At 44.7% G+C, this 17,137-nt stretch overlaps 1 protein-coding gene across 1 annotated transcript; it reads right to left on the minus strand.

Moving 5' to 3' along the window:
- Positions 1-313: 313 nt before the first annotated feature.
- On the minus strand, positions 314-16,979 carry SLC35A1 (solute carrier family 35 member A1). Its single transcript, XM_030490917.1, has 8 exons — positions 16,872-16,979; positions 13,188-13,365; positions 8,203-8,362; positions 7,674-7,826; positions 6,801-6,867; positions 3,505-3,681; positions 2,965-3,099; positions 314-897 (listed from the first exon to the last, which is right to left on the minus strand). Exons 1-8 carry the CDS (start codon positions 16,885-16,887, stop codon positions 767-769), a joined length of 1,017 nt encoding a protein of 338 aa, XP_030346777.1. The 5' UTR covers positions 16,888-16,979; the 3' UTR covers positions 314-766.
- Between the last annotated feature and the right edge of the window lie 158 nt (positions 16,980-17,137).

Raw genomic sequence — 17,137 nt, forward strand, 5'->3', positions numbered from 1 at the left:
AACATACAGGTAAAAATCTTATGCTCTGAATTGACTCATTCGTACTTAAGCCAGAGATACAAGAACACACAAGAACCTTCCCCTGTACAACCAGGGCTTGACAAAACACACAGGAAATCCCTCTGCCAGCTACAGCAGGTATAAGAAACATTTAGAAAGCCTAAGAAAAGCACCAGTCTTTCATTCTGACTTTTTAAACCAAACACCAAGCACTACTTCTAATCACTTCAAGGTGAGTGATGCCTGAGGCATGATTATTCCTGGTGGAGTTGGGTCATCTCGTGTCTATCACCCAGAAGAGAAACTTTTCCTGTTGTTAATCAAACTGCAACTGCCAACTAGTTTAAGAGAAAATGCTGGCAGTGATTGCTCTTTTTAATAGATTTTCATGAAGCTTTTGGGCATTTCTGCCCTCAACGGGCAAGACAGTTTATCAAATACACAAAGAACCAATTTCTTTCCATTATATACATTATATACAATTGAGCGTTCAGTTCCTTCATTCTGCTTTCCTTGTAAACGGGTTCTCCAGTGCTTGCTGTGAGTGAGGAATCCCTTCAATAAAACACCCATCCAGCTCCTTGGCTGTGATGTAGCCTCAGGGTCAGCCACCGGAAACTTCCCATGTAAAACAGAACTAACTTCTGCTTTTAGTCTATCCCACTTCAACCATTCCATGACTAGCTTAAGGCTAAGTTTAAAAAAATGCATTTTTTTTAAAGTCCATTTTTTCCTCTTGCCTGCCTGTCCAGTTCTATGGACAACGTCACACAGTAGCAAGCCTCTCTTTTGAGCTCTTTGTTTCTGATGGCTGGATTTTTGTGGTGTCTTGTCGAGGTAATCCGTAGAGGTAAATAGAAACACACACCAGGAGAGCACCCAGGGAGAAGGTAACAGCTGGAAGGAGACAAAACAGTTAATAAACATCTCTGTATAAGAAGAAATCTTCAGAAGAGTAAACTATATAAATTACGATATCTGAATGGCAGTATTAAAGTGACTCAACACTAAACAGGACAATGAGCTGTTAATAATTCACAGAACCTAGATCCTCCTCTGTCACTGGGAACTCTTGAGCATTCACAATCCCCACACCATTTCTGTTAGTCTCATACCAGCAAGAACGTGGTGGTGGTCAGAAAAGCAAGCGTGAAACATCTCCTGCAGTCCAGATGCCATCCAAAAGGCTTACGTTACAATAAACTTAATCATAGAGACACAGTGGGTGTGATAAAGCGTGTGGTAGCACACTGCCTTTCCACATCTAGACAGGGCTAAGAAACACTATTAATGACACTTCCTCCTAAAGATCACCAGTCCAGGCTTGATGTGTGTCAACCATCAAGAAAACATTCTGCCCAAGTGAGTTTTTAAAACTAGTTGTGTTTCTCCATCACTTGCTATATGGTGCTGTTTTTCAGCCAAGCACTGATGATTTTCTCCTTCGGCAAACTTCCCTTCAGCTTCAATTAACGCCATATCAGAAAGCCACCATCATTACACCATTTACCATCTTTGGATTATGGAAGGAAAGTAAAACACAGCCAAAACTAAAGAGCAACGGCCTGAGCAGGAGCTATTAGGTCTAGTAGCAGACACAGACTTGATCAGGGAGAAAATCCTTTGTGGTTGCAGAGCAGCCCAAAGCAATCTGCTGTTTGCTCTCAAAAATATTCACCACATATCAGTCACGCCCCCAGCTCCTGTTTGTTTGACTTGCTCTCATGTGGTGGTGTCCACAGCAAACGGGGAAGGCAGAAGTTAATGCAGTAGCAGGTGTCACTTAACAGGGATGTGTAAAGCCCTTGGCAGAAATAGCTGAGGAGCTAAATTGGCATTGGCTGTGCTAAAACCAACAAAAAATGATAACTTATCAACAGCAGCCTTAGGTAAGCTGCTGTATCACACACTAAACTGCATCAGAAAGTGATTCATTAATAAAGCCAACATGGCTTCACTGAGGGCAAATGCTGCCTGCAAATTTGGTGGCCTTCTACAGTGGGGCATTGGTGGATAAGGAAAAAGCAACTGACATCATCTACCTGGCAAAGCATTTGACACTGTCCTGCATGACATCTTTGTCTCTAAACTGGAGAGGCACAGATTTGATGGGTGGACCACTCTGTGGGTAAGGAATTGGCTGGATGTTCACACTCAAAATGCTGTAGTCCACGGCTCAATGTGCAACATAAGAAGGACGTGGACCTGTTGGAGTGAGTCCAGAGAAAGACCATGAAAATGATCAGAGGGCTGGAGCACCTCTCCTGTGGAGACAGGCTGAAAGAGTTGAGCTGGTTCAGCCTGGAGAAGAGAAGGCTCCAGAGAGACCTTAGAGCAGCTTCTGGTGCCTAAAGGGAGCCTACAAGAAAGCTGGAGAGGACTTCTTACAAGGACATGCAGTGACAGGACAAGGGGCAATGGCTTGACACTAAGAGGGTAGATTTAAATTAGATATTAGGAGGAAGTTCTTTACTGTGAGGGTGGTGAGGCACTGGCACAGGGTGCCCAGAGAAGCTGTGGCTGCCCCATCCCTGGCAGTGTTCAAGGCCAGGCTGGACAGGGCTTTGAGCAACCTGATCTAGTGGAAGGTGTCCCTGCCCATGGCAGGGGAGTTGGAACTGGATGAGCTTTAATGTCCCTTCCAACCCAAACCATTCTACAACTTTATGATAAAGCTGTATGAACTCATAAGCTGTTTAAAACACAAAGAACCTTTCCATTTGAGATTGTAGGATGCCTCTAAAAGAGCAAACCATGAATGCCTCTGAAAGCACAGGATCATCAGGCACCTTATGCAATACACCAGTGCACAGGAGTCCTGGAGAAGATGAAGTTAAACCCAGAAAACTTCAAAGGAGGCATAAAAGACCGCTTTGGTATGAATGGCATACAGCCTGCTAGCAGCCTGCTGGCCAGGAAGGAAACACGCACCTACAGTCAAATCAAAGGCAAGAAGGCACTTACTTATCTGGAGGCCAAAGAGGGCGACTGATGCCACAGTTGAAAGAACAATGGCTGCCGCTGCAGAAAAGCCTTTCATAATGTTATCTGTGTACTTAACAACGACCGAAGTGTAGAGGCCACCTACGCTGGCGAGAACTGGAAAGCAGATAAACAGGTTTCTATTAGTAAAGGTGCAGTAGGTTACTCTTCAAACGATGCATTTTACTCCACTGGTGTACTCCTTGTTTAGGCTGTGTCATCCTAATTGATGATTTAATGCAATATTTGGCAAAATGGGATGTCTGCATGGCATCTAGCAGCTCAGATACAACTAATTTAAAGATGATCAGCTCACTACTGTTATTTAGACTGCTGCTTCAGCACAATTTTGAATTGGACAAGTGAGTAATTTCCAAGGAAATGGTACTTTTAAATAGAATCCTTCAAAGCACATTAAAAAACCAGTGCATCAGATTGGATTTGTAGCTTTGTGCAATCAGTTGTATCATAGTTAAAAAAGCAGAACCATGTAACAAGATCCTAAAAGCACAAGATACTTACAGATGACAAACCAGACGTAGTATGTATAGCCATAGAAAAACCCTTTCTCAAGGACTTGGGCTCCGTCTGACATGTACACACCAAATAAAGTCACCACAATCCCAGATAAGTACATCTGAATATTCCTCACCCACAAGGAAGTATCTGAACTCTTCAAGACCTTCTCAAAATAAACTCCTACAAAAAAAAAAAGGGTTTCATTGAGATGAAGCATCATCCTCCAAACACCATGAACCATTGGTTCTACTGCAGTCATCTTGTCTTACAAACTGTTCCAAATGCTGAGGACCCAACACCACATCCTGCCAACGTGTGTCTTCCACAACAGGATTTTAATGGGTATGGAATATGAAAAATAGATTCTATTTCTCTTTACAGTTGTTGTAACAACTCATTAACAATTGAAACTACTCCTCATTTCTGTTTGATCTGCCAGGCTTCTGTCCAGCAGTTGCTTCTGTATAATTCTACACCAGAAAAAAATCCCAAACTTTTCACCTTGGTTTCACCCTGGCACCTGGTATTTTATTGCCCAGACAGTATTTATATATTTCAGTATGATGAAGAACATTTTTTTTCCCCTCCACTGGGATACTTAGCAGTAAAATCTGAAAACAGGGGTGGGACTGTATTAGCTAAGTACTGAGACTGAGAATTCCTCAGAAGCCTCGTGCTTGCAGAGTGCTTGGCAGAGTGGCCGCATTCTGAAACCACAGCTTCAGGGGATTACAAGAGCAAATCAAACCCGACGCCTTCTGCTAACTGAAACTACAGATTGGTTTTGAGGAAATGGAATTCATTTTAATCTAAAGCTCTTGTTCACACTGCCACACTGCTGAGCATTACTTTTATGCTCTGCCTCAATGAAATTCCCCAAATACCTTTTCAGTACTCTGCCTGGGAGGTGTATGTCAGGCTAAAAGGCTGACATTTGACAAGGCCATCACTACCTGCCTTTTTAACCATTGCTCCCACACCAGGACTCTGCTTATCTCTGGAATTTCCTCAGGATTTTAAAACACAGACAGCAGTTTGCAGGACTCAGATCATCTCAGCCACTTCCACGACCTTCTGGTGTGAGTCCTCCTGACTAATTATTGCTGATTAATGTTGCCCAAGATCCTTCTTACGATATAAGAAAAGTATTTGGAACTGACAAAGATGGCAGAGAGAAAAGATCTGTGGGTTAGAAGCCCCTGGCACACACTCCTCCCAGAATCCCTGAGGTAGCTTCAAGGAAGGTCTTGCTACTTTTTTATTCATGAAAAATGCAATTTATAATTTAATACAGCGTGGGGAATAAATTAGAGAACAGATTTATATTTCAGGGGTACAGATAATAAAAAACTCACCAAGGAAGTATGATATTATTTCATATGAATACAAATGTCTGAAGTCTAACATCAACAAAACCCCAGTATTGTTAATGACCGCAGTGCTTAAAAGAACCCAGAAGCATCTATCTATCTATCTTGAGATTTCTGCCCGCTGAGAAGGCCCACACAGCACACCCAGACATAATCAGGTACCAGAGATTTGGCTTGAGTGTCAACCATACTTGTAAGTTTTATAAACTAGGGCAAGAGTAAGCAAAGCAATGGAACTATGCTTTCAGATGTCCGAAAATGCATGAAAATCGCTCCTCTAGGCAAGATGAAGGAATGAATGGGTGCTCTTTAGGAGAAATTACTCTTCAGTACTGCTTCAAGTTACAAGGGATCTGCCATTACATATTTGTCCAGTGCTTTTATAAGCATTGCTGGTCTGCCGGATACTACAGGACCCGTGGTTTGAAGGAAAAACTTTTCTATCTCTGAGGGACAAAAACCACATAACTTTGTTGACTTTGCTGGAATAATATACACCACTTGACATGGTCAGTCCAGAAACTGAAGGTTCAGTGCCAAAACAGCTTCTTCGTGTGGGTGTGGGAAGGAAGTAGAGGAAAGGAGTTTGAATAGTATTTATGTTTTCAACATGTAAAGCCCCAAGGGCACAAGGAGCTCCACAGAAGAAATGCTCTGTCCTCCCAGCTGCCTCAAAGCTACAGCTGTTGGTGAGGAAACACCCAAGCTGCGATCCTTCTGCAGGAGAAGAAAGCCATATGTGTCTAAATCCTCTAAAGCTGCCTATATCAGCCCTTCTAATGGTCTGAATTTGCAGACCTTTAGAAGCACAGCTGTCTACCCGCGCTACTAGGGAAAGCTACAGAGCTTTAAGAGACTCTGAAGTCTTCACTGTGATGCTGTGTTTTGTCTCATGGCTTGGGAGGATCTATTGAAATGAGTAAATTTATAACCTTCAGGAAAAGATGACTGAGCTCTACACAGTCTTATTTAGTATTTCTGCTTCAAAGTGCCCATTTCACTGGAAAGACACCAAAGAGCAACACCCTCCTCCTTTCCTCCCCTGCCAATCAGAATGTTTTCCATAAGTAACGACCATGTATGCACAGCACAGGATTATTTTTGCAGGATTGTACAGTATTAGAGGCGAGTGTTAGCACCTTGTTTTCTTCCAGAGGGAGGGGAAAGAATCGAGTTTACAGCCAGAGAAATATGCCCCTGTGAGCCAGATTTCAAATTAAGGAGTAATTTGCATTTCCTTCTTTCTCAGCACTGGCTCACTTGTCCTGAAGTTCTGGTCTCCTTCTGCAGAAGCCAGAGAAGAACTACTCTGAGGGGAAACACTGGCTGTAGAACAAAACCAAACCAAACCAAACCTCCTTCCATGTGGTCTATCTAGGCTTCTTGCTACTCATCTTCCTCTCTGCCCTACTCATGCTCCCTCTGCATCTCAGTTACATTTACCACCTACAGGACCAAGGCAATATGTATTCTGGGGCTGAGCTAAGTGCAAGAACTGAGCTAGGAGCTCCACCATTCCCCTTATAAAAAAATGCAATGATTTTGTGTGATCACCATAAGGCAGCTATTCACTGTAGAGCCCAATTTATAAAATTGATGTACATTAATTAATTGTACCAAGTTATTATGGATGTTCCCTACAGTATTATTCTAACCATTTGAAAGATGCTTCCACATGCAAACCAGCCTTCTAAGTTGCATCACGTAAAACCAATAGTACATGCTTCTAGTCATTTGCTTGACAACGGGAGTGATCATGTCATGAATCTGCCATAATTACTGCAAGTAGAAGTAGTTACGAGTAGAGGGTGTAAAGTAATTTTTTATCTCGTAATCAACAAAGACAGCTAACTAACGTAGAAAGTTCTGGTTTAAACATCATGACTGCAGTCCTTTTAATGTGACCTGCATACAGAAATAATAATATACCTGCAAATCCCGAACACAATACAGCAACAGCAATGGCTCCAAACCCTAGCCATGGATTCTGCTCCACCTGCAACATCAACCGTTATTTTAAAAAGGACACAACACTTCAGTAATTTACAGTAATCAATTCCAGAGCTCCTTTGTTAAGTACAGCAAAATGATTAGCATTTCATTACAGTGTAAAATGTACTTCCTTAGCTAGAGCTGCCCTTTGGATTAGCTTGTGTAGCTGTGTGGTGTTTTCATTTCCCATGTGGACCCTCAGCAACCCCGCTATGCTCAGAGCACTGTCTCCTTGGAGGCGGGTGTTCTTCCCAGCTGCAGGACCGGCCCTTCCCACTAATGCCACTGACCTGCTGCTTAGGTCTCAGCCGCTGAAGACGCTTGTTTCTTCCTAGAACGGGATTAGGTCAGTGGCTCTGAAGGGTGTGTTTAAATGACATACCCGCAGCCACAAGGCATTGGAGTTTCCCTCCTAATTTTGCCAAGTGCTTTGATTCCAAGTTCTCTGCTCCAACAACTACAATGATACCAGGGCCAACTGCTGGAAACGTTACTCAGATACCCGTATCATGGTGCATTAGGCTGATTATGATGACTGTAGTAATTTATACTAATTGTAGCAATCAGTTGCCTTTCCAACCAGCAAGACTGGAGCAATACCACAAGCCTGTCTGAACTGGTATACAATAAATGTGAAAGAGAACGAGCAGACTGGTGGTTATGTTAGAGATGAAGTGGCTGGAAATAAGCAACGGACGCTGCTCTGTAAGATATAATAAACCTCACCATAATCTCAGCTGCTGTGAAGTGAAACGCAGAGTATAAGGCAGTTTATTCTTCATCATGAAGTGGCAAAATGTAAACTCTTACCTGTACTTTCGTAGCCTGAGCAGGCTTCCACTGAACAAGGGTAACACCACCGCACAGCATGAAGACAGAGAACCACTGCAACTTACTAAGGGTACGGTTTAGCATCAGGACTGTACATAAAGCTGTACAAGGGATCTTCAACTGGTATGTCACCTAAAGAAGGTGGGAATATAGTTGAGGATGTGGTTTATAAACTCCTCCAAACCAAGAAAACAAAACAGAGAATTCAACTACAGAATGACAAATACAATTTCATATTGACTTCCTACTGATCCCTCGGGTTTGGTACCATTGCCAATTACAACAAAGTGAATTTGAAGTGACTCCAGCTGAGCAAACCAGGGCTCTAAAACAGACAGCTCTAAAACAGAATGTATGCTCTGAATATAACAAAGCATCATTTGGCTTTTAACATTGAAGCTGAAGAGAGTACCATGTGCTAGGCAGACAAATACCTAGCATGCATCCCTCATGAAACAGGAAAGAGAAATGTATTTACAGATCAGTTACTGACAAAAACATGTATTACCTGGTAGACTGCTGCATCCAAGTTGCTAAGAGCCACAAATGCCATATTATTTTGGAGACCATATACCAAAGATGGAACACTTAATTTTAGCAGTTCTGTAGGACTTCCAAACACATTTTCTTTCAAAGATGTTATTAACCTTGCGAGACTTCCAGTTTCTCTGCAAAATAAAGTATTAGTATAACAGAGGGCTCTCCTAAACTGATATTTGGAGACAGAAATCAAATCAATGAATCCTATGGGAAGGCTGAAAATCTGTTCTCAACAATCAGTTGTACCTTCTGCTTATTAAAGAAATATTAACTGGGAAAAACAGTGAGGTTATCAACAAGTAGAAACCCCTGAAGGTGAGGAAGGCATTCTGGAATGAGGAGGTTAGATGCATTAATGTGTAACAAAGTAAACAACAACCATGAACACTGTAAACAGTGCAATAAGTCACTAAGTATACAGGCAGTGGGACAGAAGGCTGTTGTTTCCTCTCCCCCCCTGTTTAGGGGGATATTAATATTTGTGCGTGATGTCAAATGCCTGTGCTTTTCCAGATCCCCTTTAAACTGGGCTTCACAGCACAGACAAAAAAGATTGTACCCTTGCACACTGCTGAGCTGGAAACACCTCTCATTCCTCAGCCAGCCCTGTTTTCCTCCTCTGTCTGTGCTGCCGGAGATGCTGGACCAGCACCAGCCCACATCTGAAGAGCTCTGGCAGGTGTGTGGCAGCTCCCTGTCACCTTGCACCTTCACTCATCTCCTACATGCAATTACAGCACGTGAAAGAGCAGGCAGTGGGGAAGAACATGCTGCTGCTTGCTTCTGTCCCCTTCTGCAGCTTGTTCCTCAGCTTATTAAAGCTGACCTTTGCATTGTTAGTTCTCCCTTATCACTGGTACATCAATCTGATGTTCTTGCTTACTTGTCACTGCTACTCAAGTCCTCCAGTTCCCTTCCCAGCTCTCCCCAAGTCCCATGTTCCCCCTTTGCATTCTTCTCTTGCTTGGCCGCTGACAAACACCAACATCCTGTCCCCTCCCACAGGCCTCTCGACATGTATTGCTCTTGAATTTAACACACCTTTTGCTCCCATTACACCATTTGCTTCCATTGCTTGCTTATGAACAAATGTCTCATCCTCCTCAGCATTCCAGGAGCCCAATTCCCCACATTTCAACCATGTCCCAGCATCTTTCTTTTTCACAAATGTACGTCATCTACCTGCCCCAAACTCTTACGAGCAATTACCAAAATTAGCCATCTCTCTACGCCCCAGGCTCCTTCATTAACCACCTTGTTCCTGCATATTTTCTGTTCCTCATCAACCCCTAACTCTGTGCTCCAGGTTCTTAAACTTTTCCTCTCCAAAGATTTATGTACTCTATCCTCTCATGACCCTTTCATCCAAGTTTCTCTCCTAGAGGCGTAGAAGAAAAGGAAGAGTTCCTGGTAATACCGCAGTGCAGCTGGATTGAAGTGCTTCTATCTGAAATGTCTAACTGCAAATAACATGTAATTATCACAGACACAGTTCTACTCTGTGAGACTAAGTAGTCAATAAATACCACACAGTGATGGCTTCTTCTATTTGCTGATACTAAGGGAAATTGTTAAACAACAAAATAATATTTAAACTATATCTGCTTCTGTTCAGACCATGCTCAGCGAATTAGCTGGTTTAAAGTCATGTCACAGCAGTAATAGTAGTTCCTGTCTACGTTGACTTCCAGCGTGGAATTTCAGCAATGAAGAATAACAGGTGCCCAGTAAGCACCATTTTAACTTTAGGTTTTGAGAACAACAAGATGAACTATTAGATAGTTCATCTTTGCAGTGGGTGTGCTTTCTGAAGCATGTACTTCTCAAGAGTCTCTAACTGTAAGTTGAATTCAGTACAAAGAGCATGTGGAGACAGACTTAAATCTACACAAAAAAGATAATTTGAAACAAGCCTCTGTGTACAGCTGATAATGCAAAATAAGGTGCCCAAAGATGTACCTTGCAAAATCAAATAAGAAAATAAAAAAATCTAGCTTGAATTCAGTGGTTTTGATGTTGATCTAGATTCGACTTAAAAAACATATTCTGTTCTCTTCGTAGGTCTGAATGGGTGAGAGATACTAACAATTAGTTCTGCAACAGAAACATGCATTTATTAGAAAAACTGAAGTTAAAACTAGAGTTTGCAAATCTGCTTTACTTTTCTTCATCCATTGCTAAGTAATTATGTACCATCTAAGAATGTAGACAACGTAAGTACCAGATGGTGAATTGGACTTTAAATAAATAGGAGAAGTTGAGTTGAGTCGTTGAGTAAATAATTAACACAGTTTACACTATCATAAACACCTCTTTTAAAAGACAATCTTTTGGCATTCATCCGTTCAATGTGCCTTCCAGGAGAAACCTTAAAAGTAAACACAGCTGAGTAAGAATGTAAGAAAACAAATTCTGCAGGCGGAACAAGGCAAGAGTCATACCCCAGTATCCTGTACCTTGCAGTTATCAGACCTGGCTGGTTCAAAAAGGAAAAGGTACCCACCCAAATGTATCCCGCTGTACAGAAAAAGCAGATCATATGCTATCTTCTAACTGGCTATTAAACTACAAAGGCACCTTGTCTGGGGTGAGGCAAATTGGTTAGGACTTCAAAACCGGAGGAAGTTGTAAAGGAGCCACTGAAAGAAACTATGCTGGAATTTATGCTACTCAGTATATTCGTAAGTAAGTGAGCTAAAATGGGAGATTACTAGGAAATTGGCAAATTTTGCTGATTATGCTCAATTATATGTGATATGCAAAAAGAAACCTTCAATAGTTCTTTCACTACACCGAGCAGAATTCACCAGATCTCTTGCCATCTGAGAAACAGCTCAGTCACCTGGGCAGCAAAGGAAGGCACCCAGACCCACCAGCAACCGAGACATCCTGCCATTAAGAGGTGAGCACGACCTGATGAATAGTGTCCGCTGGTGCCCATCTCCCTCTCCACTATGCAGAAAAACACCCCACTGGCTGACTAGATCAGAACAGATACTATAACCTTCAAACAGCTTAATGAATCAGATTAATCCCATTTTAATTGGCAAATAAAGCTCAGTTGTCAATAAATGAGGAAGAATCATAGGAAATAACCCCATAATACAGCAACCATCTCTAAACCAGTTACAGGCGTTTGGGAAAAAGATGTGAGTAGCCCTATGACAGCACCAGACCAAGGCTCAACTGTGTTCAGAGAAATGAGCAGAACACTACGAATCCTTAGGAAAGGAACTGAGACCAAGACAGAAAGCACCTTCGCCTCTCTGCCTAATGCCATGGCATGTTCACATCCTGAATGTTTCATGCAGCTCTGGATCCTGTTGCAAAAAGGATGTAACAATAGTGGGAATGCTGTAGAGATGGGTACTAGGATGGTCACGGAAAAGTTAGAGTAGAACTCTCAGCTTAGAAAATGAATGAGTTCTGAAAACACAATGTAGATCTGTAGAGATATGAAAATAAAAACGAATGGAGAAGAATTATTCTTGATGTCTGTCAACATAGGAAGACAGAATCCAGTGACACTGCTAGATAAAGCGTTCATTAAAAAGTACTTTTTCATATACCATGTAGTTATATTGCAGAAATCATTTCACAAATACAGTAGGGACTAACAGATCGAAAAGAAACTGGACAACTTCCCAGAGGACAGGATCGGTAGGTGCTACAGCGACAGTGTGCACACAGCATCCAGGCTGGGAAATCCACAAGCTTCTGCCAACAGCTAAGGAAAGCTCAGCCTGTGGCTGCCCTATTGCCTATACTTCTGTTCTAAGCATCCTCTGCTTGTTACTGTCAAATGGAGGACAATGGGCTACATGGACCTTTGGCTGTGCTGGGCTGTTCTAAAAATGTAATAGACTTCCGAGTTAAAAGTAACCACCACTATTGAGAAACGTGGGTTGCTACAGTCTCCTGAAAGCGGCCTGGATCATGACCCACACTGGCCACAACACTCTGAGAACCACAGTGCAACCACTCACTGGCAGAGACCCTCTTGCCAACATTTTGTGCTGGCACAGGGAGAAGCCCCAGGCGCATAAAAAGGAAAACAGAAATCTGCCACTGGTCACACTTGCCTTTTCTAACACATTGCATTTAATGAAAGGTTAAACAAAAGGCAGCTTGCCACAGCTGCCTTATCAAATCCAAATATTGTCTCATTTCTAAAGCAAGTTAAAATGCTGTTTTGATGTTAAGTAGACATGTTCTGATAAAAATCTGAAGTACACCGTGTGACTCCATGATTCTCTAGCACAAAACAACCAGCCTTCTGATGTACCAAAAGCCACAAAGGGATAGGCAGGAACCCTAAAAGAACAAATTCTACTACAACAGCAAGAACCGGGCTTTGGAAAAGTACAGAATATAAAGATTCTTCCAAGGAGGAATGCAGCACAGGAAAGCAGAGAGGAAAAAGAGCAAACTGACGGCCTCTCTACTTTAGATGCTCACATGTGGACTGAAGTTCTAGTTCTTAGAAATAGTCTGGGATGACAGAAACTTAATATTTTCTGACCACTGTCTTTCAGCATTGATTCCCCAGCTTCAAAGAGACAGCAAATGTCTGTCTGCAACACTGTTTGGGAAATTTATGAGTAGGAACATTACAATTCTATACAACTCAGCAGACAATGGCTTGCAGTTCAGCTTTCACCTACACCAATAAAGACCCAAAACACCACAGATAATCCAGGCTGACATTTTGAACCTGTTCCAAAGCATACAAAAATAGAAAATATGCAGAAACGACACACCTGAATATTGTGCTGTTTACAAAGCAGTTTCAGTTGAGGAGAATTCACAAGCTCTAACCTGCTTTAAAATGACTCTTCCACAGCATGACTACCCAGCCACATTCTCAAATGTATTTCTACTTCAGTATCTGAGAATCTGAGGTTAGAAGCAAGGATTTGTTTTCAAAATACTGATTAGCATTCCCACACTTACTTAGCCAAGATGCCCACGCTCAAGAACAACTTGATAACTTCAGTGATGCACACAGCCGTCGTTGAAAAGTACAGTTCTGTGCCCACTGTCCTTGTGTACCGCAATGCAACCGTGTACGTTGCAGCAACCAGGGTCATCACCGTGAGGCAGTACAACTTGAACAGTAGGCTGACATTTTCTGGAAGAAAACAAAGATGACCACTCAGCATGCCCTTCATTTTAACTTAAGGACCGAAACAGGCTGTTCTCCACCTGGAGGGCTGTATCAAACACTACTGTGGCAGCATACAATAATCAGTGTTGTGAAATGCTTCCCATAAACAGTTTAAGTCAAATTTTAAAGTCTCTTCTCAAAGAAGCTTGCACAGGAATCCTGGGTGTTTGAAAATAAGATCTCCTCTTGCCCTCATAATCATCCTTCATTCTAGAAAAAACTAATCATAGACTAATATTTATCTAACAGTAATCAAAAGATCTCTCTTTCCTTTCCTGCTCTTTAGTTGACAGTAAAAGCTTGCTCTGATCCTCTCCACGCAGCATACTGAAGTCTGACACAGAGCGTTGGCAGACTACTGAAAGCAAAGAGAAGTATCAGCAAAGAAGGGATTCACTCTAGCAAATCTTGATAAGTAAAGCAGCATTTCCTTCAGCCTTATTTTACACCCGACTTCATGGAAGAGAGCTCTGCTGAGAATGGTTATGGAACTTCAGACAAAAGGCTTTCCTGAAAAATTATTAACAGTAGAAAACACTGAGGTTGTGGCTATTAGAATCACAGAATAGTTAGGGTTGGAAAGGACCTCAAGATCATCTAGTTCCAACCCCCCTGCCATGGGGGTTATTATTTACTTGTTGGTAAATTAATCCATACAAGGACTATGTATCACTTGTGTTATCACCAATATCTTCCCTATTGCTATGCTCAGACAACAGGAGCAATTTTTGTAACAGTGTTGCCCTGGATCAACTGCTATGCTGCAGAATTTGGGAGTCAGCCTGTGCCAGGCCCGCTGGCGCAAGGCAGTTTTTCACACAGCCACCCTCGTCTACGGGCCGAGAGTTTCACTGGGTGAGTGTGACCAGTTCATCCCCCCGTCAGAGAACGGCTCAGACTGCATCCCTGCCATTAACGGGAACAGAGCACAACTCCAAACAGGACTGCTGTGCACGAAGGCATGGCCTACAACATGCGACATCAGCGAACGAGTGGTGTCTACAAAACCATCTTTCAAGCTGCTAAATTACTCTTCATTACGTACAGTACCTGATGGCTGGATGTTGGTCACTCAGCAGCATCTTTCAGGCTATTATCTGAATATCCCAAAGAAACGTATTCTAATTGGCATAAGTTTATGCTCCTGGGCTGATTAGGGAACAAGCTAACAGATAAGCTCCAGGCAGATTTGTGATAACCTTGTTCATTTAATATGGGAATGAGTTGCTGAATCCAGTGCAACTGATGTTTTGGTTCACTTTTCTTTCCAGCCAGTGATGTCTTCAATTGCATAACATTTCTGCGAGGTACAGTTAATACCTCCTGCTGCTGCAATCGTTTAAATTAGCTACTTCCTTACAGATAAAAATCTCGCCCACGTCAGTAACCACTTTTAAAAGGTAGAGCCAATTAGTTTTTGGACTAACAACGCTTAGAAGAGACTTACAAGCTGTAATCCATTTTCAAATTAAATTTGGATTGCGGGGAGGGGCGGTGGGAACCCAAGGCCACAACAGCCAGGAAATAAAGTTAACCCAGTCCAGCCTCACAAGGGTGGATTTTCTAACGATGTTTTAGTGCTGACAGAAATTATAACAACCATGTGTTTTTACACATTAAGATTAATGTGTACATTAATACACTACCAAATAAAATACACTACCAAATTAAAACTAAATTTAATCTTTGCCTATGTTAACTACTCTTTAAAATACATAAATAAATAAATGCCCCAATTAGGCAACGGTTTGCAAACTTGGGTAAACTAAATGCAGCATGATGTAATGAAGCTATGATCATAGAATCATAGAACCCACTAGATTGGAAAAGGCCTTTTTGATCATCGAGTCCAACCTTGACCCCAGGACTGCCAAGTCCACCACTAAACCATGCCACTGAGGGCCTCATCTACACAGTTTTCGAACATTTCCAGAGACAGTGATTCCACCCCTGCCCTGGGCAGCCCGTTCCAATGCCTGAGCACGCTTTCAGAGTTCTAGCATTATGTGAAAAGCTGTTTGCAGTTGGTTCCTCCAGCCTGGCTCACCTGTCTGCATCAGTACCAGGGCAGCACTGGGGGCTGAAGGAAAGCTTAGTTGGGGTGCCCATATCTTCTGCTGGTAACTCTGAACTTAAATCAGCTTAGAAATTAAAAGAAACTTAAAGTTGAAAGATGTTGTTTTCTTTCTCAGAGTTTCTCTCACTGGCTTCAGTAAATCCCACTCAAATTAAACGGAAAGAGGAGGCTTCTTATCCAAGTAACGAGTTAACAGCCTCAAGCTGTGCCAGAGGAGGTTTAGACTGGAAAAATGTCTTCACAGAGAGGGTGCTCAGGCATTGGAACAGGCTGCCCAGGGAAGTGGTGGAATCACTATTCCTGGAAGTGTTCACCAACCGCGTAGATGAGGCCCCCAGTGACATGGGTTAGCGGTGGACTTGGCAGTCCTGGGAATGGTTGGACTTGATGGTTTAAGATATTTAGGTCTTTTCCAACCTAGCGGATTTTGTGATACGATTTCCAGCAAAAGGGACCAGAGAGGCCAAAAGCTTTGGGATACAAACGTGGGCCTCCCACAGAGCTCACGCAACCGCTCTTGTAAGCGGCAGCCCTGTGCCCGGGAGGCGCACTCAGCGTGCGTCCCGCCGGGGCGGCGGCGTCCCGCACCCAGCCCTGCACACGCTGCGGGAAACCCTCCTGCCTCCGGCCCCTCTCCTCGCTCCCACTGAGCCTGCTGCCGGCAACTGCGGCGCCTGTGCGGGGACCCCATGCGGGAGGCGAGCAGAGAACAGGCGGCCCCTTCCTGAAGCGTTTAAGCCCACCCTGCCTGCCCCAGGGCTGCGGGAGCGCCGGGGCTCTGGCACCGCTGCCCCCACTCCAGCGGAAACCCAGGTGGTAGCTTCAGTGACCCGCAGGAGCGGCGGGGTCTGCCTACACAGCCCACCACCACCGCCGCCCCGCAGCCCCGGGCTGAGCCCCGACAGCGCTGCGCCACCTTCAAACACCCCCCGAGGGGGAACCGGCACACAGAGGCGCCGCCGCCCTTAGGGCCACCTTCAGCCGCTGCCGCCTCCTGAGCGGCGACGCCTCCGGCGGCCCAGCGAGCCCCGCCGGCCGGCGCCTCGCACACACCGGAGCCGGAGAGGCGGCAGCGCCGCCCCGCAGCCCGCCCGCACCGGGCGGCGGGAGGACAGCAGGAGGGCGGGAAGGGGGGCGTGGGGGGAGAGGGAGAGCGCCCCTCCCCGGCGCGGCCCCCGCAGCCCCTTTCCCCCCCGTGTCCGCGGTGGTGGCGCCCGGCGCCGCAAGCCCCGGCAGGGAGGACGGTTCCACTCCCCCCGAGCCGGGGGGAGCCGCTGGCGCGTGGGTCCCACTTCATCTTGGGTGGGGGCGGGATTGCCCCCCCACCCCGCCACGTCCGCGCTCCCCCAGCAAGCCGCGGTTCCCCGCGGCTGCCCCGCGCCGCCGCCCTCACCTTTCGGCGGCGACATCGTGCCCGCGGAAGGCGCCAAAGCGGCCGGGCCGGAGCCGTCCGCCCTGCGCCGCCGCTCCTCCCATTACACCATAGAGTGCGGCGCCGCCGCCGCCTAGAGCGCCCCGCCTCCCTCGCTTCACCATCGAGTCGGCGGCCCGTCCGCACGGATAGTCTCCCCCCCAACCCCAAACCTTGCCCCGAGAGGCGGTGGGCTGGGGCGGGGCGCCCCCTGGCGGGCGGTGGCTGTGTGCCCCGCCGGCCGGGGC

The sequence above is a fragment of the Strigops habroptila genome, chromosome 6 (genome assembly GCF_004027225.2).
Source record: "Strigops habroptila isolate Jane chromosome 6, bStrHab1.2.pri, whole genome shotgun sequence".
Classification (NCBI taxonomy): Eukaryota; Metazoa; Chordata; class Aves; order Psittaciformes; family Psittacidae; genus Strigops; species Strigops habroptila.